The following is a 23,612-nucleotide window of genomic DNA, read 5'->3' as shown; positions in this document are numbered from 1 at the left end:
CTCCCACTAAAGTGCAATGGTGCACTGCACACTGGGTGAACAGGACAGCAAGCGCGGGAATGAGTTTTGCACTCACTGCAGGAGACATAGGATGTGTGGTTCCAACTCCGTGAATGGGGAAGACGGTAAATAGGTACACCGATCCCTGAAAAAGTCACTAGGTGGCGCTGGCCGTTTAACATTGGATGAACGCCGCAGTTGGCCGGAAACTGCAATCAGAGAAATAGACAGCGGGTGGCAGTCTCACACTGCGTGACTCGTCCACAGATTACCAACGTGCCACTCGTGCCAGCTCCAAATCTTGTTGCTGGATGTGTTCTTTCGAACGGAATGACGCAGGCATACATTTTCGCAGACCTCACTGCATGTTCTATGACTTTCTCAGTAAGTGGCATATGGATTCTCTTGAGATATTTGAGTTTTTTTTCGGTTTATCCGGTGATTTTAGAGGTTGGGGTGGCGCTGACCTTTGCTTAGAGTGAAAACTGGACACAAAGTTCTCGTCTCATAAAACATTGATACTCCCCATTGCAATACCCCTTGGTTCCATACATGATTAACCGTGCTAGTGACCACAAAGGCTACCTCTCTATCGCTCCTTTGCCCCCCCTGCCCCCCATTCCAACTTTTATCTATTTCACTTTGCAACCTGGCACTCCCCAATAATGAGGCTGCCGTCCCCCCACTTGACAGCTTTGTCTCTCTGCCGCGCTGCTCTTTGCATCTCTCCTCCCTCACTCCCTATGCGACTCACCTCATTCCTTCCTCCCCTTTGCTCCTGTCTCTCTCACTTTACCATCGCTCTCTTTATTATGCCCATCCCTTGTTCTTTCTCTCCTCCCTTTATCATCACCACTGATACCTCTTGGGCTCCTTCTCTCTCTTTCTCCTTGTAGCTCTCTCTAGTGCTGTGATCTGTCACTCTCTTCCCCTCTTACCTTTTTTGCTTGCTTACCCACTTCTCCCGCGCCTCCTTTTCTCTCACTTTCTGTCTTCCCTCACTCCTTTCTCTTTCTCTCTCTCTCACTGTCCCTCTTCATTGCTTGTCTTCACTTCTGTTTCCTGCTCACTACCCTTCTGTCTCTCCTAATCGTTTTCCCTTTCTCTCGCTTTCCTTTTGCTGAGCTGAATGATCTGTTTTTCTAGTGCCGAGGCAGCCTTAAGAAATGGAATAAGAAGTTGGCAACGCCAACCGAAAGTAACACTAAAGGAATGGACCATTTGGGCACAATCTGGGCAGATGCCAAACCCAATTCTCACATGTGAACCAGGCCTGTACTGGGCGCAGTCAGCATTAAGGTGTTCTTACAGCGGCATGCTAGAATGTATTTTCCACAGCGAGCATTAAAATGTGTTCTTGCAGTGGTGTGCCGGTATGTTTTGAGCACAGCCAGCCGGAAATACATTGGCTTGCTGCATGATTATGTGATTTTACAGGGGCAAAGCTGGCACACATTGTTGAGTACTGGCAGGATGAAAGTGTGCTTTACAGGGCAACGCCAGCATATTTTGTTGAAGTAAGCCTCATGCTTTTTCTTGGGATGCAGCCAGCATGAAAATGTGCTCGAGAATGCTCCTGTGCTTTGCTGAGGGATGTGGCATCTACAGTTGTGTTTAATGTGTTTTGCCTCAGAACTGACTGGCATTTCTATGACTTATTGCCCAACCTTTCTGAAATGTGTGCTGAAAAAGGCACATATTCAACCCATTATTTGAAAATTATTGAAAGATCTAAGAAAATATTCACATTACAAAAAACATTCACCAGCTACACTGTGCCCTCCCAGTTGTTTAGTGTCTCCTATGATCCTCCAAGTGTTGCTCCTACAAGGGGTGGGGTGTGGCGGGCCCGGGGTGGATGAGTCCTAGCACAGCCATTTGGGGGTAACAAGTGATTCTCTGGTTGTTTGGTCTTGTACGGATTGCTGTTGGTGGGTGTTGGGGTCACTTGCAGCAACACTGTGTGATGTGCTTCTGGCAGTGGTAATCTCTGTACATTTCCCAGATTCTGGCGCCTTACATGTGCATTCACTGACATTCTGCTGGCCTGAAGCGTAATCGTTATATGCGGGATACTTGCGCCTAAAGGTTACTCCCCCAGATGTACTACATTAAGTTGTTTACTTTTCAAAACACACATTAGTACCTGGACGTCTCCATGCGCGGTCCAGAGAGAGCCGGGGTGACAGAAAGAGAGGATACAGGCAACTCCTATAAAAGGGAACACTTTGGGCTGGATGGCCACTCACAGCATTAAACAAGGGATTTGGCCATCTACCCTTGCCCATGGTCTGATCACTTTTTCATACAGATGGATATCCTGTGTGAGGGACGCATAAAGAGCAAGGAGACAATATAAAATCTGGATTGCGTCCAGAAATGCTCCCATACTATCTTCCACAGGGATGGAAGGCTGGACCAGTCCTTTGCTAGAGAAGGGAGCCAAGGTGGAGTCTGACGATGCTCTTGCTAGAATATATCAGGAGCAACAAATGCTATTTCTCCGCTGAAAACAAGTTTGGCACGAGAGAGAAGAGCAAAGGCATGTTCTCCACAGAGATCCAAAACAAGATTGGCACGAGAGAGAAGAGCAAAGGCATGTTCTCCCCAGAGATCCAAAACAAGTTTGGCACGAGAGAGAAGAGCAAAGGCATGTTCTCCCCAGAGATCCAAAACAAGATTGGCACGAGAGAGAAGAGCAAAGGCATGTTCTCCCCAGAGATCCAAAACAAGATTGGCACGAGAGAGAAGAGCAAAGGCATGTTCTCCCCAGAGATCCAAAACAAGATTGGCACGAGAGAGAAGAGCAAAGGCATGTTCTCCCCAGAGATCCAAAACAAGATTGGCACGAGAGAGAAGAGCAAAGGCATGTTCTCCCCAGAGATCCAAAACAAGTTTGGCACGAGAGAGAAGAGCAAAGGCATGTTCTCCCCAGAGATCCAAAACAAGATTGGCACGAGAGAGAAGAGCAAAGGCATGTTCTCCCCAGAGATCCAAAACAAGTTTGGCACGAGAGAGAAGAGCAAAGGCATGTTCTCCCCAGAGATCCAAAACAAGATTGGCACGAGAGAGAAGAGCAAAGGCATGTTCTCCCCAGAGATCCAAAACAAGATTGGCACGAGAGAGAAGAGCAAAGGCATGTTCTCCCCAGAGATCCAAAACAAGATTGGCACGAGAGAGAAGAGCAAAGGCATGTTCTCCCCAGAGATCCAAAACAAGATTGGCACGAGAGAGAAGAGCAAAGGCATGTTCTCCCCAGAGATCCAAAACAAGTTTGGCACGAGAGAGAAGAGCAAAGGCATGTTCTCCCCAGAGATCCAAAACAAGATTGGCACGAGAGAGAAGAGCAAAGGCATGTTCTCCCCAGAGATCCAAAACAAGTTTGGCACGAGAGAGAAGAGCAAAGGCATGTTCTCCCCAGAGATCCAAAACAAGATTGGCACGAGAGAGAAGAGCAAAGGCATGTTCTCCCCAGAGATCCAAAACAAGATTGGCACGAGAGAGAAGAGCAAAGGCATGTTCTCCCCAGAGATCCAAAACAAGATTGGCACGAGAGAGAAGAGCAAAGGCATGTTCTCCCCAGAGATCCAAAACAAGATTGGCACGAGAGAGAAGAGCAAAGGCATGTTCTCCCCAGAGATCCAAAACAAGATTGGCACGAGAGAGAAGAGCAAAGGCATGTTCTCCCCAGAGATCCAAAACAAGATTGGCACGAGAGAGAAGAGCAAAGGCATGTTCTCCCCAGAGATCCAAAATAAGATTGGCACGAGAGAGAAGAGCAAAGGCATGTTCTCCCCAGAGATCCAAAATAAGATTGGCACGAGAGAGAAGAGCAAAGGCATGTTCTCCCCAGAGATCCAAAATAAGTGCTTCTGTGCCTGGAAATATACCAAGGAGCCCAAAGGCAAGGCTGTATATAATAACCTCTCAACAGAATATAAACTAGCCATTACCGCAGCCAAAAACTCCATGTAGGACACCAGACTAGTGAATGCCCAACACGAGTACAAAGAACTTTTGAAGATATTAAAAGAACTAGAAAACACTGTCCGCAAGGATCCGGATGAACTCGGGAAAGATGTCGTATGGTGTACACCCATAAAAGAGGCCATATTGGGGAAACTGAGTGTGATCAAACACAATATAGACGTTCAGAGGAAGGCATTAGGCCAAGAAGGGACACCCACTAATGAACCCGTGGAGAAACATGGGGAGCATGGGTTCAGCTTCAGTCCTGCCAGTGAAGCAGAGCTTTCTGAGATCATTGGCAAACTAAAGCCAACAAATTATAAAGGGGACATATGTCCAACATCAATGTCTGTACCCCTTCTCTCATTCCGGCATTGACTACGTTTGTTAATGCCTCCTTTAAGGAGAGTCTTACCCCGGATGAGTTAAAAAAAATGCTTGGATCACCCCTCTTTTAAAAAAAACAGATTTAAGCCCCATGGTACCCACCAATTACAGGCCCATCACCATTTTTGCTAGAAATATTGGATCGAGTGGCTTATAATCAAATACGAGATTACTTGAATAACCAGAACATCTTAAATAAATGGCAGTCAGGTTTCACACAAGGGCATGGAACAGAAACAGCGCTACTGGATTTAAAATCCAGATTTCTGCAAATAATGGACAAGTGACAAACAGCTTTGCTCATGGTGCTGGACCTGTCTGCTGCTTTTGATTTAGTGGACCATCCGTTCTGATTTCAAGGCTTAAAGAGGTGGCCGCCTTTTCAGATGAAGTCGCAGCCTGGATAAATTCTTTCTTCACGAACAGACTGATTAGGGTATGTAGCGACTCTGCAGAGGTTCGCCAACCCCCGTTACAGTTTGGGGCTCCTCAGGAGGCATGCCTTTCGCTGTCCCTTTATAATATTTTTACAGTCCCTCTTTTTAAAATGCTGGAAGAAAAAGGTGTGTGGTTCGCAAATTAGGCAGATGACTCACAATGTGTCATCCCTTTATCAGGCAGCTATGAGGAAACGTCAAGAATATGAACAATGTCAATGGTTTCATACAGGCTTGGATGGTTAACAGTGGATTAGCACTCAATGATGAAAAAACCCGCGCTGTTGTTTGTAGGCACAGAAAATAAAATTGCTACGCTAGGAGCACACTACTTGTGTTTTCAAGTGGCCGGATGCAAAATTGCCACTAAAACAAAAGTAACAACTCTACAGATCTGCCAAGTTCAGAACCTAAACATGTGGGCTCAGTTGTATCCTTTTATTATATTAAGCTGCTAGCTCAGATATGGCCCTTTCTCACATCTAGGGCCATTATTGGCTGTAAAAAAGATTATTGCAGCAGTCTCTTGACTGGAATTTGTAAGAAAGGACTGTGACAGACTACAAGTGGTACAAAATAGTGCAGTAAGGATTATATCAGGCCTAAAAAAGAGAGACCATGGCCCTCATTACAACCTTGGCGGAGGACCATGGTGCTATTAGCACCATGGTCCATGCCGCTAAGGTTGCAATTCCGCAATGGTGGATGGCGGAATTACCGCCCCATTCCAAGGTGAGTGGGGCGGTAATTCCCTATTCACCGGTGGCCCCTTCCCCATTCCAATTTTTGCCCCATAGGGCATAATGGGAATGGGGAAAGGCGATAATTACGGCACCGTAAATTACAGTGCCGTAATTATCACCAAGGTCCCTTTGCGGCATGGCTTTTAACGGCTGCAAAAAGCAGCCGTTAAAAGCCATCCCGCAAAGGGAACCTTGTAATCAGGCGTTAAGGGTCGGCGCCGTTTACGGCGCCGTAAACCCCTTAACGCCTGAGTCGGAATGAGGGCCCATATTTCTGATGCTAGACGAGAACTGCACTGGCTCCCCATAGAGGCCAGGATCGAATATCGGTTACTCTTCATCAATCACAATGCCTGGCAGGTGCTAGCCCAGCATATCTGGTGGAGGGCCTACAAAGAAAACCGGGTGAGAGCACTGAGATCCAACAACACTGGCCAGTTGATGGTACCTAGATGTAAGCTCACACAGGTTAGTAGGTGCACATTTATTTTCGGCTGTGCCGAAAGAATAGAATGCCATGCCTCTGGATATGAGAGGGACAGATTCCACAGATGTGTTTAAGAAGAAGCTTAAAACCCTGCTATTCAGATAAGATGCCCCTGACCCCTTGATCCCCCTAGGTTCGGTCTTTGGTATGTCCGTTGTTTTGTTTACTGTTTTTGTCATTTATGTGCACCCATATGCCTTCGGGTCACTCGGTGCGTGTTTTAAACACATTAAAGTATCTGTGGATTTAGGATCGGTTTTAGCAGTTGGATGGAGAGGTGAAGAGTTTTTACTAAGTTGTGATGGTCCGAGCTATTCATTTTAGTTATATGTTGTACCAGTGAGTTGGTAAGCGCATGTTCAGTGAGGTGCATGAGAAGTGAGGTTGGTAGTGTGCTTTGGATCTTTGCACAGATCTGCTGGACTAGGTTTTTCTATTTCTGGTCACATCTTCAATCCAAGTACACATCTCACCATAGCCCTGCTTGGTGGTGTCCTTTTGCTTTGAAGGATTGCTGCATTGTTCCTTATTTGGGGTTTTGCTCATTATGTTCATTTTGAGGTGTCATTCATTGAAAGGTGTAAGATCTTGCTGTGGATGCAGCGTTGTGGTGACCTATGGTAGTCTGTTTCCTAGTTTAGATTTGTGGATAGATCTCTGTTCTGGGTATTGACTAGCCAGGGTTTTAAACAGTTTCTGAAATGTCAGATGGTGTTCCCTTGTCTGGATTGTTTGGGGGATGGAGTTTTGCAATGAGGATGTAGAAGGCAGTACTTGTTACTTGTTTTTCTCATAGTGCCTTGAATTTATATGTATGTCAATTCTTGATCTCAATGTCCCTCGTGGGCGGTAGGGGGTGATTTTTAAAAACATTTAAAATGTATGGGGCCTCATTACAACCCAGGCGTTAAGGGGTTAACGGCGCCGTAAAAGGTGTCGGTGCCGTTAAACCCTTAACGCCTGATTACGAGGTCCCTTTGTGGGTTGCACTTTAACGCCTGCTTTTAGCAGGCGTTAAAAAACCAACCCGCAAAGGGACCTAGGAGCTAATTATGGCACCGTAATTTACGGTGCAGTAATTAGCGCCTTCCCCATTCCCATTGAGCCCTATGGGGCAAAAATGGGAATGGGGAAGGGCCATGGCGGCATGGGGAATTACCGCCCCGCCAACCTCGGAATGGGGTGGTAATTCCCCATTCCGCCATGGCAGAGTCGGTAAGTTACCGGCATGGACCATGGTGCTATTTGCACCATGCTCCAACGCCTGGGTCGTAATGAGGCCCATAGTCTTAACACAGTTGAAGCAATCACAATGAATTTCAAAAGCTACATATTTACGAAGAAGAAGAGAAGGAAAATAATAATAATAATAATAATATTTGAACCGAGACCCCCTGCGCACCATTAGTACACCAATACAGAGATCACCCTAAGTCCATCTCCAAAAATTCCCTAAATGTCTTCAAACACTTTCTTTCTCTTGTGATATCTGAGAATAACCTTCTCAATGTTGGAAAAGGAATACATCTCTTGAAGCCATACAGATTTGGTAGGAACATTTATGGATTTCCAGTTTCTACGAATAATCCTTTTGGCCACCAAAGAAGCCCTGAAAAGCCAGCTCTTTTGGGAATAGGCCAAGTCCTCCAGCTTCGTATCCTCTCCTAAAATCAGAGTGTCAAAGTTATATTCTACATCTAAACCCAGAACTTGATTCAACACTTCACTGACCTCACTCCTGAAGGACCTCACTTTGATGCAGTTCCACATCATATGTTCCAATGATCCAATCTTGTGTTTGCATCACCAGCAGGCAATGGAGACACACAGTGCTTGTTTTCACATCCTCTCTGGAGTCCAGTATATTCTATTTAAATATTTGATCTGCCTCATTCGTTCACCAACATTAATACACATCCTAGGTTTAATCCTACAGAGTGCTTCCCATCTCGATTCAGTCATCTCTGAAGAAAGGCAACTTGACCTTTTGATTGCATGCCTTGAGCTCCCCATCCATGTAATGCTCTGTGAGTGATGCAGAGTGCTTTGAAATGTATTCCTTGTTTCAGTGGTAACCAGTGTAGGCTTCTCAGATCCAGGGTGATGTGTTCCCTCCTATTAATTTTTAGTCGAAGTCTTGCCGTCATGTTTTGGATGCATCGTTATTACTGGAGGAGGTAGTCAGGTATTCCTAAATATAGACTTTGTGATCTGTTATTGAGAGTTTCAGAGAGATTACACGCGAGGGACTGGTGTGGGAAGCTTAGGTATATGAAGACGCATCTAATTGTGTCTAGGCGGTAGAAGCATTTTCCTACTTATGTCTTCATCTGTGGTTCTACTGTGAGTCCACTGTCCATGAGTATTCTCAGACATTTCATTACTGTTGATTTTCTAGTCTTATTTCTTTTTCCGAGGGCCAAAGGAGTGAGATCTGCGGTTCATTGTTATTGCGTGGGGTGATCAGTAATTCTGCTTTGTTTGGGTTTAGTTTGCTGTTGGTCATCCAGAGGTTTATCCTGTTGCAGCACTTATTGTGGGGGTCAGTGGTAGTAGTCATCTTGAATATTTGGTGAGGGTTGCCTGCATAGTTGTAACATGTTGGGCCGTATATTTTTATTGTAGACAAGTGGTGAGATACTCAATCTTTGTGGAACGCCACAGTTGGTGGTTCTGGTTGTAGATATGAAAGGCGGTAAATAGGATATTTTGGTTCTGTCTGTGAGGAAGGATGTTAACCATCACAGTGTGGAGTTGTGAATGGCGGATTCTTGTAGTCTCCTGATTACGGTTGTACGGCTGACGATTTCAAAACCTACTGATACGGCCAGTAGAATAAGAGCTGATGGTATGTTGTTTTTAGGTCATCACAGATAGAAAGGAGTGCATGATTCAAAATGGTTGCCATCTCTTTGTATATGTAGCGCTGCAGGCTTTTGGCAGGAGAGGGCAGCGTAGGGTAGATTGGGTATGGGCCTGTAGTTGGATCATCTGCTTTTACCGCCTCATTCTTTAAAAACAGTTTAGTGTCGCCAGCTTTGTAGGCCTTTTGTACAATTCCTGTTTTCAGTGACAGATTCATCAATTTCTGGAAGTAGGGGGCTTGGGTTGTTGAGTAGGGTTTTGTAGACTTCTGGAGGGCATGGGTCATTAGTTGTCCTGTTCAGGGTACCTGTGCCAGGTATGTTGTTGGGTGTGTTTGAGGTAGCTGCGTCGATGGCCTGTTGGATTTTGTTTATTTTGTTTATTTTGCTTCTGAAAGGGTCAGCGATGCTGTTGCATACCTTTTGGGAAGGTACAACATTTTGCTGCATGAGATAAGGTTTTTCATTTTGTTGATGATTTTGTACATTTCCTTTTGTGCATTTTTCACTGCTTTAATTATTTCGGTGAAGTGAGATTTCTTGACTTTTAAGATGGCTGCTTAATATAGATGGACCTGCTTTTGGTACTTGACTGTCAAGTTGATTGTTGTGTTTTCTTCATGCTTTCATGCAATGGTAATTAGCACATTGGAAAATCAGATTAAAAAATCCACCAAAGAAGCCTGGGCCAGTTCACTTTCAATTCTCTGCAAAGTTTGAGCTTGAATCATGTGTGCCTTTGGATCTGCTGCTTTTTCAGCGATACAATGGTTGGCCGCTCTAGAAGGGTGGTGTTTGTGTTACTGGCAGTGTGACTTGTGTCACATGGTGCAGATTATTTATAGGGTGCATTGAGGACAGAATGTTTCATTGCTAATCGTTTCTCAGTCTGGAGTGGAGAATCCTAATTGCGTTTCGCCCTCTTCCATCTAAATACATTAGGCAGGGAGCATGCGCATTGTCTTGAGCGCAATTATTTGTATGTACTTTCTCACTTGTTATTTATATATAAGAATATGGCAAACCTCTTTAGCAATGACATCATGTGTCTCTACGCAGTGGGACACAGTGGGCCTCATTACGACTCAGGCGGTAAGGGGTTTACGGCGGCGTAAACAGCGCCGACCCTTACCGCCTGATTCCGAGGTCCCTTAGCGCCATGGAGGTTTTAACACCTGCTGCAGGTGTTAAAATCCATGGCGCTAAGGGACCTTGATGTTAATTACGCCACCGTAATTTACGGTGGCGTAATTAACGCCTTCCCCACTCCCATTATGCCCTATGGGGCAAAAATGGGAATGGGGAAGGGTAAATGGGGATTGGGGACTTACCGCCCCGCCAACCTCGGAATGGGGCGGTAAGTCCGCCAACCACCATGGCGTAAACATAGTTTACGCCATGGTGGTAAAGGTACGACCCAGGCGGTAACTTACCACCTGGGTCGTAATGAGGCCCAGTGTCCCATTACACTGCTGGGTTAAATGGCAATTGCCCCAGTGATAGTCTTTGGGCCTCATTACACAGAAGGCGGTGATCCAGGGAGCTATTAGCACCCTGGACCATGCCGGTAAATTACCGGCACCGCCTTGGCGGTAAGGGGATTTACCGCCCCATCCCAAGGTCGGTGGGGCGGTAAATCCCCCTTCCGCCATTGCCCTTCCCCATTCCCATTTCTGCCCCATTGGGCTCTATGGGAATGGGGAAGGCGCTAATTACGGCACCGCAATTTTGCAGTGCCATAATTAGCTCCGAGGTCCCTTAGCGGGTTGGTTTTTAACGCCTGCAAAAAGCAGGCGTTAGAGCACCAACCCGCTAAGGGACCTCGTAGTACGGCGGTAAGGGTTAACGGTCACCGTTGCCATTAACGGTGACCGTTAACCCTTACCGCCGTCCGTGTAATGAGGCCCTTTGACAGAGCTGTACCTACCTGAGAATATCTGCTTGACGTATGAATTAGTGATCTTGTCGTAGCGGTTTCCATATCATCCTCTACATGTCAGAATGGGGTGCATGATCCCCTGGATTTAAAGAAAGAGGGGACACTTTCTTGTGTGTCAGGTCAGATCTCGATGCAAGAGGGATGTCTTCTGACTTTGAAAAGTAATGACCTTAGACTCAGTCTTAATGTAGCCAGGCCCAAAGTAAAGCACATCCACAGGGGTTATACTGAACAAAGATTGCAATATATGCCTTGATATTCCATTGACGGGTCCATGGTAGAGGGTTGAGAAATTCTCAATGTTCTTCTTTGTGCCATGGACAACCACTTCTCTCTAGAATTTCTGTAAAGACCAGAGTGTGAGTATTATTCTCATAATGGAGTCCTCCTTCGTCTTCCTGAACATAACTTTTCGCTCTGTGGTCTTTCTTTATCTGAACTGCTCTCCAGTTTGGGTGTTCATGGTGTGGGGGGGGAGCTTCCTAGATAGACCTAAGACCGCGTAGAGTGACCGCGATGAAACTAGTAATACGTATTAGGCACTGCACATTTACTCCAAGCTCCTTGGTGGAAGAGGAAGGTTGTTGTGGGGTGCAAACATCATGGGAACTAAGTGTCATGAAGGGTACAGTTTGTGTGTGGGCTTTAGATGCAGCTCTGAGTATTGGGCTGAGGTGACATAAGGGGCAAGTTGGTGGGGCCCTATTTGGTGCTCACCGCTGTGCCCTGGGTATGTGTGTTACATGGAGGGTGGGCCTTGGTTGCATTATGGGAAGCTATTCTAAGACCCCATTCCAAGACATCTAGATTCCTTGCCGCAAGCAGAGTGGGCGTGTGACCCGGGTGTGTGACCCAGGACAGCTCTACATTCCTTGCCAGTGCTCCTGCCTGCAAGCAGAGTGGGCGAGTGACCCAGGACAGCTCTACATTCCTTGCCAGTGCTCTTACCTACAAGCAGAGAGGGCGAGTGACCCAGGACAGCTCTACATTCCTTGCCAGTGCTCCTGCCTGCAAGCAGAGTGGGCGTGTGACCCAGGACAGCTCTACATTCCTTGCCAGTGCTCCCGCCTGCAAGCAGAGTGGGCGTGTGACCCAGGACAGCTCTACATTCCTTGCCAGTGCTCCTGCCTGCAAGCAGAGTGGGCGAGTGACCCAGGACAGCTCTACATTCCTTGCCAGTGCTCTTACCTGCAAGCAGAGAGGGCGAGTGACCCAGGACAGCTCTACATTCCTTGCCAGTGCTCCTGCCTGCAAGCAGAGTGGGCGTGTGACCCAGGACAGCTCTACATTCCTTGCCAGTGCTCCTGCCTGAAAGCAGAGTGGGCGTGTGACCCAGGACAGCTCTACATTCCTTGCCAGTGCTCCTGCCTGCAAGCAGAGTGGGCGAGTGACCCAGGACAGCTCTACATTCCTTGCCAGTGCTCCTGCCTGCAAGCAGAGTGGGCGAGTGACCCAGGACAGCTCTACATTCCTTGCCAGTGCTCCTGCCTGCAAGCAGAGTGGGCGAGTGACCCAGGACAGCTCTACATTCCTTGCCAGTGCTCCTGCCTGCAAGCAGAGTGGGCGTGTGACCCAGGACAGCTCTACATTCCTTGCCAGTGCTCCTGCCTGAAAGCAGAGCGGGCGTGTGACCCAGGACAGCTCCACATTCCTTGCCAGTGCTCCTGCCTGCAAGCAGAGCGGGCGTGTGACCCAGGACAGCTCCACATTCCTTGCCAGTGCTCCTGCCTGCAAGCAGAGCGGGCGTGTGACCCCGGACAGCTCCACATTCCTTGCCAGTGCTCCTGCCTGCAAGCAGAGCGGGCGTGTGACCCAGGACAGCTCTACATTCCTTGCCAGTGCTCGAAAGCAGAGCGGGCGTGGGAGTGTGACCCAGGACAGCTCTTTGCTGTGCAGCTTATGCAGGGTGTATAGGGGGGAAACAGGGCACAGCTGATTCACTGGGGAGTCTCCTGAATGGACATGAAGATATTCTACTCCAATGTAAGCGTGTACAGGACTCCATGGTCTTTTTCCGACTGAGTTAGATGTGCATTTGGGACCAGTATGCACGTTGGATCACATGTGCCAAAACTAGATTTCAAAATACATGTTTGCACAGTGCACTGCTGCCATCCATTTGGAGTGGATTATGGGCAAAAAAGAGCCAAGCCTTTACCTGATTTTGCCCCATAGAAATGTCTACCCAAATGGGTCTTTCTCCCTTTGTTGTAAAGACTTCATGTTGGCCTAATGCAGAAAAATGCTATACTGGTAGGAGACATTCTGGGTGACAGTGAGATGGCTGGGAAGAATAACAAGATTCAAAGACATCCTCTTTCCTCGTGGCAAAGTATTACATGAACCTGGAGAGTGTGGTCAGCCAGAGGGCCTGGCAACCTGCACCAAAGCATCCAGAGACAGACAGTAGTTTATTGAGAGTTACTTATGTTGGAGCTCCACTGCATCCCAAGCCAATCATGAACTGAAGCAATCGAGGTTATGCTACCTGTGGTTACGGTGACGTGGCCGCCCTGTCTGTCTGCTGCAGGACAGTCAAGGCTGCAGCAGAATTAAACTGATTTGAACCCATCAGGATGAAAAAGCATACATCAAGTTAGAAGACTCTACAGTGGCCGTGGTTTGTTTGGTTGGACTGAGTGTGTTTGAAGAAGTGGATCCGGCTCACTAAGTGTGAAAGCTCTGAGGATGCTTAGAAAATGAAATATGAATTCTTGTGGAGGCACGTCCAAGTTGGGCGCAACGTGGGAGGCCTGGCTTCTTCTCTTTGTCTCACAATGTGGCCTTCCTCTTGCTGCAAGGTTGATCTTTGCTCATCCTGGAACTTTGTAGGAAGTGGACTGGGGTAGCTCAAGAGGCAGAAGACAGCTCTAAGAACCAATCACATTCAAAGTATTGGTTTTAGGAACCAAAGCGTTCATTGGCTTTAAAAGACTGGCTACTGCTAGTTAAGTGGATTTTGAATGACAATCGAAACTAGTGTTAACTTTAATTTCTGGAATCATTTAAGGGAGGATGGATAGCTCAGGGGCAATGCGTTTGTCTTGGAAGCAAGACAACGCAGCCCAACACAGGTTCAAATCACGATCCCGCACTTAGAAGCCACTCCTGGCATTAAGCGCGTTATAAATGACCAATTATAAATTGAAGCAAACCTTCTGGGATGTTGGTTGATTTGTGGATTATCTGTTTTGGGGAAAAAAGATTGTAACTGTTATTTTTGTGTTTTTCAGAGAGTGATCTTGACAGAAACTGGGCCCCACACACACAGCAGGGATTTCACAGGTGTGGGGGTGGAAGGGTGCACAATAAATATATTAAATCACTTGGTAGGTCTCCCGCAATGTTGACTCCTCAGTTCCTATTTATTGGCATTGTAACAGTTTGCATAGGCAAAATATTAAATCTTTAAACAAATTAAGTGCAGGTATTAAGGCAGAGAGGGCAGACAATTCATATCCATTCATGACAAATGATTCATTACAAGGACAGATTTCTGCACATACGTCAGTGAAATATAAGAAAAACTCCAAAGAGAGAAGTATGGCACATACAGTGAATGGGTTTCTTACTCCCCTTTCTGGATAATTTAGTATGGGCTCAGGGACAGTTTTGTGTTTTTAAATAGTGTCACTTAAATGAACCTTTTAAAAAATTGCCCTAACATGTCTATTATAGACCAAACTAAAGTAACAATTGTTAACCCAAAGCTCCATACAGAAGAATTAGTCTAGGCCACACCCATTCTCCAAAATGATAATGAGTTGCTAAAAGAACGAGAGCTTTAGGCAAGAGATCAGCGCACATGTTAGCAACCTCATCATTGAAGGAATTAGAGATATGATGCATTTGGATACTTTTAAAGATATTAGTTTCAGATGTTGATTAGTCAGAAGATGACTTGTTAACGGTGTTGGATGACAAATTAAGTTAAAGGACAGTATAGCTGTGGTCATTGCAATCCCTACATAGATGCAGGAAATGTATGAAGGGGCATGCCCACTTTGTAAAGCCATTAGTGACTGTAAATTGCACCAAAGAAGAGTGGCATTTTGGGTAAAGTAAGTGCTGTAGATTTGACTCTATAAAATAGAAAATAACTGGGAGGATCCGATGAAGTTCTTAAGCAAAAGGGGGCCATTACCCTGAGGGAAAAAGATATTACAACATCAGTAATTGCTGTCTGTGCATTGGGGGGAAGGACATTTCATGATAATTCAACATCTTGCATGATATTTGGCTATTTTGATCTAATATTTCTTGAAAATATTTAAACCTGTGTCCAGTGTTTGTGACAAATTTTTGATGATGAAAAAATATGTGTGGCAAAAATAGCTTCTGTGATGAATGCCCCGAGTGACAAAAGAAGGACTAAAAATGATAAACAATATAGACCAAGACGGGGAAGCATGGCTAGGGCTAGAGGTGGTGTAAAGGGATGAGGGGAAGTAGGAGACAGAGGCATGAAGAAAAAGGAAAGAACGATAGGAGAAAAGGTCTCAGACTAAGAGATTTTGGAAGCATGAGGTTACACTGTTGCTTTCAGAACTGAGAACATTCATTTGTGAATGGCTGGGGAAAGGGTATTAAGGAAGTCATTTTGGAAAATGTGGAGAAAGGAATAAGGGTCTTTTTCCCCTAAACGATAAGAAAGGAAATATAAAACAATCTACGATAATTGGTAAAATACATGAAAGAAGAATGGCAAAAAATGTTACTACTAATACAAATCATTAAAAAAAGCATTGTTTGGCATCCTAATAAATGGAAGTTGAAAACACGCAGACAACCATTTTGATATACTCGTGGAATAACAAGGACATATTTCAATGGAAAAGTGTGCATTGGTATTTCTGAAACCTAGAAAATGATACATTTCATGTGTTAGTCCTAGTATATGTGATTGCATCCGCAACACGTGCAATGGATCAATCTCAGTAATGGGACATCATTGGGCTGCACTTAAACAACTGGAAGAGAGCTAACGCTTCTTTAGCTCTTCTAATTCTAACAGGTTCATTGCCAATGAGTTAATGGGCCTCATTACGAATCAGGCGTTAAGGGGTTAACGGCCCCGTAAACAGTGCCGACCCTTAACGCCTGATTCCGAGGTCCCTTTGCACCATGGTGAGTTTAACGTCTGCTTTTTGCAGGCGTTAAAATCCATGGCGCTAAGGGACCATGGTGCTAATTACGCCACCGTAATTTACGGTGGCGTAATTAGCGCCTTCCCCACTCCCATTATGCCCTATGGGGCAAAAATGGGAATGGGGAAGGGTAAAATGGGAAATGGGGATTTACCTCCCCACTCACCTTGGAATGGGGCGGTAAATCCGCCATCCACCATGGTGTAAACATAGTTTACACCATGGTGGTAAGGGTACGACCCAGGCGGTAACTTACCGCCTGGGTCGTAATGAGGCCCAATGTTTTTCTCACCATTAACTTGCCAAAGCAGAAGCTAGAAAATAAGTGAGATTGATATGGGAACGACATGAAGAAAGAACTTTTCATAGATTGGAAGATGTCTTTTGCTCTTCTCCTGTCTTATGGCAAAATCTAGCAACATCTAGCAAAATGTTCTACTGGGAAGCAGATTGCTACGATACCGCATCACAGAAATAAACAGTTGCATTTAGTGGGAAAATGTTATGTTCCATAATTATCAAAAGGTTTTATAATTTAGGAGGTAGTAATATATTGTTCAATACCGAGCCATTGGCCATTAAAAAAGTTTATGGTCACTGGCAGCAGTGTTGAGAGGCCACTGAAAACCCTTGAGATAATTACAGACCAACCAATTGAAGTCTGTAAACGGCGTGAATTAAAGCTGCAACTGCTCGAGGTCATTATTTCGGAGGTTTCGTTTGATAATTACCTTTTGACTAGGTACGAAGAATGAGAAATAAGATAGAAGTCAGGATCAGAGTTGGACATTTTACGACTAGAGCAGAACGTTTACTAATAATTTCCTATGAATGGATTAAGGAGGCTCTGGGAGTGTTTGATGGGTGCACTCAGCGTAGGGACCCCCTCTTATCCCTGGAGATAGAGGAATGGATAATTAAGGCACCCCGACAGAAGATAATCCAACATCGAACGAAAGATAAATATACTGGCCGGCTGGATAAGTGTAATGTTAGTTCTACAATCAGTTACATACACAATACAATGAGGCCCCCCCTGACCTTCCTGCCAGGCAGAGCCATACAAAGGAAGTAGGTGGAGAGGGCATCTCTGACTATTCCTCATCTGCATGTATCTATATGTGAATGTTCAGTACCATTAAAAAGAAATATAATGCATGCAATAGCAAATACATAATGAAAAGATGATAGTGTCAAACATAGTTACTCAGTCATTAAGATCATTAGCCCTGGCATCTAAATTATTTCACGTCAATTAATTCTTTACCCCAACATAGTTCATATATTTTAATGATCGCTCTAATCAATACCCATCTACTCCCCATCAATCGATCTATACCAGAAATGATCCGTTTCTACACGTAGATTTTTAAAAACCTTTTTATCGATATCTTTTGTCTTCTCGCAGCCCAATAATATATGTTTTGTAGTTTCAAGGTTTTCCTTGCTGTATGAAAATATTTTAAATGATAATGATTAAAATATTCCGGAGTGAAAGGTTTTCACGTCTTTGGCTAATAAAGCTATCCTTGAAACTGCGCCTTCACATCCTACAATGAACAACTGATAATAACAGCTGCACATCCTGCCGAGAAGAGGCTATAGATTTGACAACACTGTGTGTTAGTGGCCTTCCCTGCAGCATGGAATAAAGGATCTGAAGAATCGCATGACGTATGCCCTGAAGTTACAGGGTTCACACCTACAACTGTAAAATCACCAGTACCACTACAGAATCGAAAAAAGAAGGGCAACAGCACACTATATCGCTTGAATTCCTTACATATTTTCCAGTGCCATGGCGAAATACCGCAAATGTAATAATCATACCTACATTTACTTCCAAAGTGAGACTTTTAATTTTAAGCCGGAGCTATTTTTTCTGTCTGCCTGAACACTCTCTCCAACAGTTTGGTTTGTGGAGTGAACCACACAAATAGTCCTTATTATCGTTCTATTATTATTTGCCAAAATAACTGGCTGCGTTTGGCACCTCTGGCTGAATTGGTTTCTAGCGATGGATCCCATTGGTCCACTGGAGGTACTCCACTTTTCTGCTTACTAGCGCCCCACCCCGTCTGCTCTTATGCTGATATGCCTAACCTTACCATAGAAGCAGGGGAAATGTTACATAGAAATGACAGCTGGCTTGTGAATACGCCGTGAAACCTTTACCGACTGACAATACAAATTATGAGAACTACGTGAGGGTGACAATATCATCTATATTAATGCGTTTAACCGCTGACGATTGATACCAAACCACATAAAGTTTGCTGGCCTCCAAATTGTTTTCCATCTAGACTTTCAACATCATTCCTTGTAGTTCACTCCGAGGGCGTCCCGGTCATCAGTCGCATTTCCCATGAGACTAATGCTAACTTTGACCTTTACCATGTGTCTACACCTTCCCCTGTAGCACTCTTGTGTTGCTATTGTCAGAATGCAGCGCTTCAAAGACTAAAATTAAGAAATAAATAATGAAATTGTATTCAATGCTTCTTTGGGCTCACTGCCAACCAGCTGCTTGGTGTTCAACGCTACCCTTTATACATTTCTCTATTACTAATATAAATAATAATAATAATGGATTGGAAACAATATCAGGCAGAAGATCGCCCCAGGTGCCATCGTTGGGTGAGGTGTGTGGGTGGAAGGGTGATGCTTGATTGAAGAACCTGTTCTACATTTTCCATGTAAGCAAGGGACTCCCTTCCACAGTGGGAGAGATGGGCTTGTGAGGGGAATAGGACCAATTGCCACTGCTTCCTCCCATTGCCATTCTCTTCCTGCCCTTCTCACCAACGACACCTGCTACAGTGTAAAGAGTGGCAAAGGTTAGTAGTACTCACCGGGACAGCTCTTCCAGTTTGGATTTGGCATAGTCCAAGCTGTTCCTCTCCACGTGCTCGTGTGGTGTGTGAGCAAGCAGCTCATGCAGCGTCAGGATATACCTAGGAATCTGAGAAAAAAAGAGGTGTCAACTCTTGAAGGGGATCAAGGAGTCAGAAGGCTTTGTGTGGGATTCTGGGGGTTCTGATAGGCGGATCTGGGGAGACAGTCTAGAAGGAAGAAATGATAACTACATGTAGAGGATGATAAGTGAATAGCTGAAGGAAAAGAAGTGAGGGGCTTAAGAAAAGGTGTAGTGGCCCTGAGGACGATCAGTGGCAGCAGTGAGGATCATATAACAGAGGGCCTTATGGGTAGATATGGGAGGAGTCAGCAGTCTGTTAGTGGCGTTGGGCGATTGAGTCAAATCACAATCTAGTAGTTTTCCAAGAGCTGGTGGGGCATGGAGGCTATTGTTGGCTCTGGAGCAGTTGAAGGTGCTAATACTGCCAAAATGTCTGGAGAACAGAAATGGTCTGAAGCTGGCAATGGAGCAAGACTTTCTGTAATTAGTTGGAGACTTGGAAGGGAGGGGGTTAAGATCTACATTGGATTAGTTATGCATTTCTGTGAGAATTATGAACCTTATACGGATGAGAGCCTCTCGGGTGGGGGTAGTAGTTGGAGTGGCAAAGCTAAGATCCTTGGGGTGGAGTTGAGTACTCTAGGAGGAACAGGGTCTTAACTGGGGGAATAAGATGCTATGTCTGGGGATAAGAACTCACAAGCAAGAGCTCGAAGCTCATAAGGGAGCAGAACAAGTTGTAAAGGACAAGTTGTAAAGGAGTCAGGAGGTCAGCACAGAGGCGTGGCCAATGAATACCCGTATTCAGGAGTTAAAAAGGGTTCTTTCTGAGACTAGCCCAGATTTGAGTGTATGGAAGGACAGCGTAGGTCCAGTGCTCCAAATAAGAGGGAGTTAGGCGGTAGGGCTAATACCACCCACGCTAATAGCGTTACCGTTACCAAGTCGTGATGAGGCCCTTTGAATAGTTCAACAATGGATTTTAACAACTTTGGCTTCTCACGCGAATGTTAGGTGTTTACGGTACACGCGAGTGCTACATTTCCATTGGTAACACTATTTTGAACGAAGCAAACAACTTCTTGCATAAAACTATACGCAAGTGAACCAGGAGCTGGATACAGTTAACAGCAAGGCTCGCGCAAAGTATTAGAATGCCGTGCTTTACTAACCGGCTTCTTATACAATTGCATTGTGGGTTTCACTGCTTTTCTGACTTCCAGCTAAAGTTCTACTGCTTCTAGCTCGCTGGGGACCCACACCCTTCTCCAGTATGGGTGTCTGTGGTCTGGCCGCTTTTGCTGGGATTCCTTCTACTTTCGAGACCCTCGGCTTGCCTCTTGCTTCTTGCCTGAGTCTCCAGCATGTCCACAGTTATGCAATCTAGGCAATCAAGCTCACATGGGGAAAACCTAGTCTCCTGCACGTGTTCCGCTGCATACCCTCTGCACTTCGGATTTTAGGAGAATAGGACTCTCTAAGAACTTGCAGGTGAAATCTGCTGTCGCCACGTTCCGGCTCCCCTCTTGTTCTTCCACTTTCTCATGAATTGCCAGCCTTGTGCTTCTTCTCTGCTGCTACTGCTGCAGTCAGCCTTCCAGTTCTCCTTCCAGCTCCTTCTACTCCTTCCTTCCTGAGGGGGCCTTTTATTTCTCCCAGGTTTAGTAATAGCCTTCAGGTGTAGGCTATTAGCCTTAATTGCCTGACTAATACAATGGCTACTAGACTTACTTTCCTGACAACATCTGCATGCCTCGTCAGCCCTCTTCCTCATCTCAGTACTTCTAGGATTCTGGTACTTGTGGTTTCTTCCAACAAAGTTAAGTTTTTCAATGTCCAAATTATTTGTAAGGGTAGATTTAATTCCTTTTAGTTGAGTCGTTATGAGAATAAGCTATCACAGAAGAAGTTGATTGAGCGAAGACAACATTTCCATAATCCTTTACTTTGTACTGTTGGGATTGAGGAAGGTATTTAGTTTGGGATACCAACAACGATCTTTTATTTATTAAAGTTTGCTCAGATTTTATAAGCTTAGGGTTCACAACCTTACATTTAATGTGAGTCTTATGGACATTAGAAGGACAATAAGCCATTACCTCTTTGGGTACATTGGAAAGACTCTTCCTGTCAGAGGAAAACTACTGTGTCTCGTCCCACAGAATCTCCTCACCACCTTGGGCCCTGTCTCCTCCCTGGTGATCCTCCCACAGTACACCACCCCAGGGTTGGGAACATGAAGTGTCTGCCTTCCCCTGGCCACCTGGGAGGAGACTATAGGCAGGGTATCAGTGAGGGGTCCGTAGGATTCTTCACAGTTGAAAGAAAGCTCTTCAGAATCGCTTCAAGGAAATAGGAGCTGTATGAGTGGAGTATGCACTGAGAAAGAAACCTGGAACTATAGAAGCTCTGTGAGAAGAGTCAGGAGCCCTGGGAGGGGGGCCTTGGGATATAGGAGTAATGCCTGTATCTCTGAGAGTGAAGTAGACATTAACCTTGTGCATTGGGAATTTTATACGCTTTGTGAGTGGCGCCATGAGCTCTGGCAGTAGAGCCAGAGACCTGGGAAAGAAGCAGTGTTATCTTGAGCTCTGATAATTGAATCTGGAGGGAGCTCTGTAAGTGGGGCCTGGTCGACAGGGCCTCAAGGCTGGTGCTTTGCAAGTGGAGTCTGAATATATAAGACTAGAGTCTCGAGCTGTGTGTGGAATCTGAAGCTTGGGACAGTTCTAGGATTAATGGCTTGCAGAAACACAATGATGACGTCGATGGCCATCTGGACATAAAATACAGAATTGTTTAGACATATTGCTTAGAAATACCACCAGACACAAAGCCAAGAATCTCTAAACTCTAAATTGTCCACTGTTAGAAACTTCTGGAAGGGAAGATCTTGTGAGAGCTCCCTGTCGCAGTTTCACACTAAAGCAATTCTGCTTATTGTGCTTTGCTGGGCTGACAATCAGCATTCACCACTGTTTAGGACAGTTCCCCAACAGTCGTCAGTGCCAGTGAGACATCCTACAACCTGTGCATAGATTGAATGATATGATATGGCATTTGTAACGCGCCTATACACAAGTGTTTCAAGGCGCGAAAGACCCCATTTATGCTTTGGGGTCTTCAATTTATAAATTGAAGACCCCATTTATGCTTTGAGTCCAAGATACCCGGGAGTCCTTAGAAACAGAGCCTGGCATTGTTCTTCCAAGTCCCTCCATCAGAAAGGGGACACAAGAGCTAAGATGGCCCCCCGAGGCGTGTATGCGTGAGAAAGGCAGACAAGTTATCTGGAGCTGAAAGTCTCAAAGCACTTGTACAGGACAGTATTTACACTGCTCGCGCCCCACGGTATTAGCAATAGGCAGGTTTTGAAGACATGTTTTTATTTCTGAGCACTCGCTACTGCAACCAAGGAAACTCCATAACGGAAGTCTGCACATGCCAGACCTGTGAGCAGGGGTGTTGCTAGGTCTGGAAAAGACCCGGGGCTACGCTGATGTCAGAACTGTTGGGACCGGGGGCTAGCTAGCCTTTTGGCTGTAGCTCCTGAGATTCTATCCTGGGCTACAACCAACAGACCAGGGGCTATAGCCCCCTTAGCTCCCCCCTAGCAACGCCTCTGCCTGTGAGTTAATCAATCAGGGCTGTGCATTTATTATCACCACTAGGCCAAATACACAAAAAGCAGAGCAATGAAAGGAGGGCAGAGTATGCTTTCAGAAATGCTCAGGTCACTTTATTTACTCACAAAGGTGACCTGGGCATTTCAGGATATGCTAGACAACAGCACAAAGATGCGCTGTCCAGCACACCCTTGCATACCTTAGTGGCAAGAGCAACCTCCTGACACGAATGTTTGACATGCTCCCAGCAACCACGTGGTTGCTGGGAACGCATATTCACTGACATTGGTTCGTTAAAGGGCCCATCTCTGTGAAATGGCCAAGAAAATATAAAAAGATTTCCATCCCTGTTTGGAGGATGGAAAAGCTAGGTTGACATCCCTGGTTTAACCCTCGTTTGTCACACTTCAAAAACAAATCATGATAGGGTCAGAAATGACTGTGTCATGTTTTGCGCCTCCTGCTGCGCCTGTTTCTAACAGGCTCAGGGGGATGACACTAGTTTCTGGGCATTTTAAAGCACATCCCGTTTGTGAATTCGGGGTGTGCTTTAATATGCCTGCGAAACACAGCAATATGCAAAGAAGGGGATCTGAACGAGATGCCCTTTGTGTATTGGGCTGCTAAGACAGAGCTGCACCACCCAGACAACTGTGCATAAACCGCAGGGTAACCAGTGCTTGCAGAGTCCCTGTACCTGACTTCCGTCTCCCAAGACCTCCCAGTCTGTGTGGAGCCGAGGCCCACTAGTGGACACATAGACCATTTCTTATGATTTATCCTCTTCTCTATATCTCTTTTGATTTGTCAAACAAAATCCTTAACTGTGTGTAACTTGCAGTATTTCTTATTTCAACTTTTCCATCCTGATCACCCCGATTCTAACTCTCACCCCGTGGGTGCTGATCCACAAAGACCCATAAGAGAGGCAATTGTGAAGTGCACCCCAGAAGCTTCATGCCTATGTGGAAGAGGGACAGCAAACGTATCCCCCCACACTGACTGGCTATGGCCAGATTGACTGCTTGGTGACCGTTTCTAGTGCTCAGGAAACATCCCACTGTTGTACCCGTTGGCGATGCCTGCTGGCCCTCCA

The 23,612-nt window shown here is 45.5% G+C and overlaps 1 protein-coding gene across 1 annotated transcript in view; it reads right to left on the bottom strand.

The window, feature by feature from the left end:
• RASGRF1 (Ras protein specific guanine nucleotide releasing factor 1) overlaps window positions 1–23,612 on the bottom strand; it is a 670,043-nt gene that overhangs the window by 175,749 nt on the left and 470,682 nt on the right. Inside the window, exon 8 of the mRNA XM_069624182.1 lies at window positions 18,826–18,935. Coding sequence (XP_069480283.1) covers window positions 18,826–18,935 — 110 coding nt within the window. The remainder of the gene's footprint in view (window positions 1–18,825; window positions 18,936–23,612) is intronic.

Source organism: Ambystoma mexicanum, chromosome 11, assembly GCF_040938575.1.
Source record: "Ambystoma mexicanum isolate Mex_15411 chromosome 11, UKY_AmexF1_1, whole genome shotgun sequence".
Taxonomy (NCBI): Eukaryota; Metazoa; Chordata; class Amphibia; order Caudata; family Ambystomatidae; genus Ambystoma; species Ambystoma mexicanum.
The sequence above is the reverse complement of the archived record's forward strand: the minus strand, read 5'-3'. Positions and strand labels throughout refer to the sequence as shown.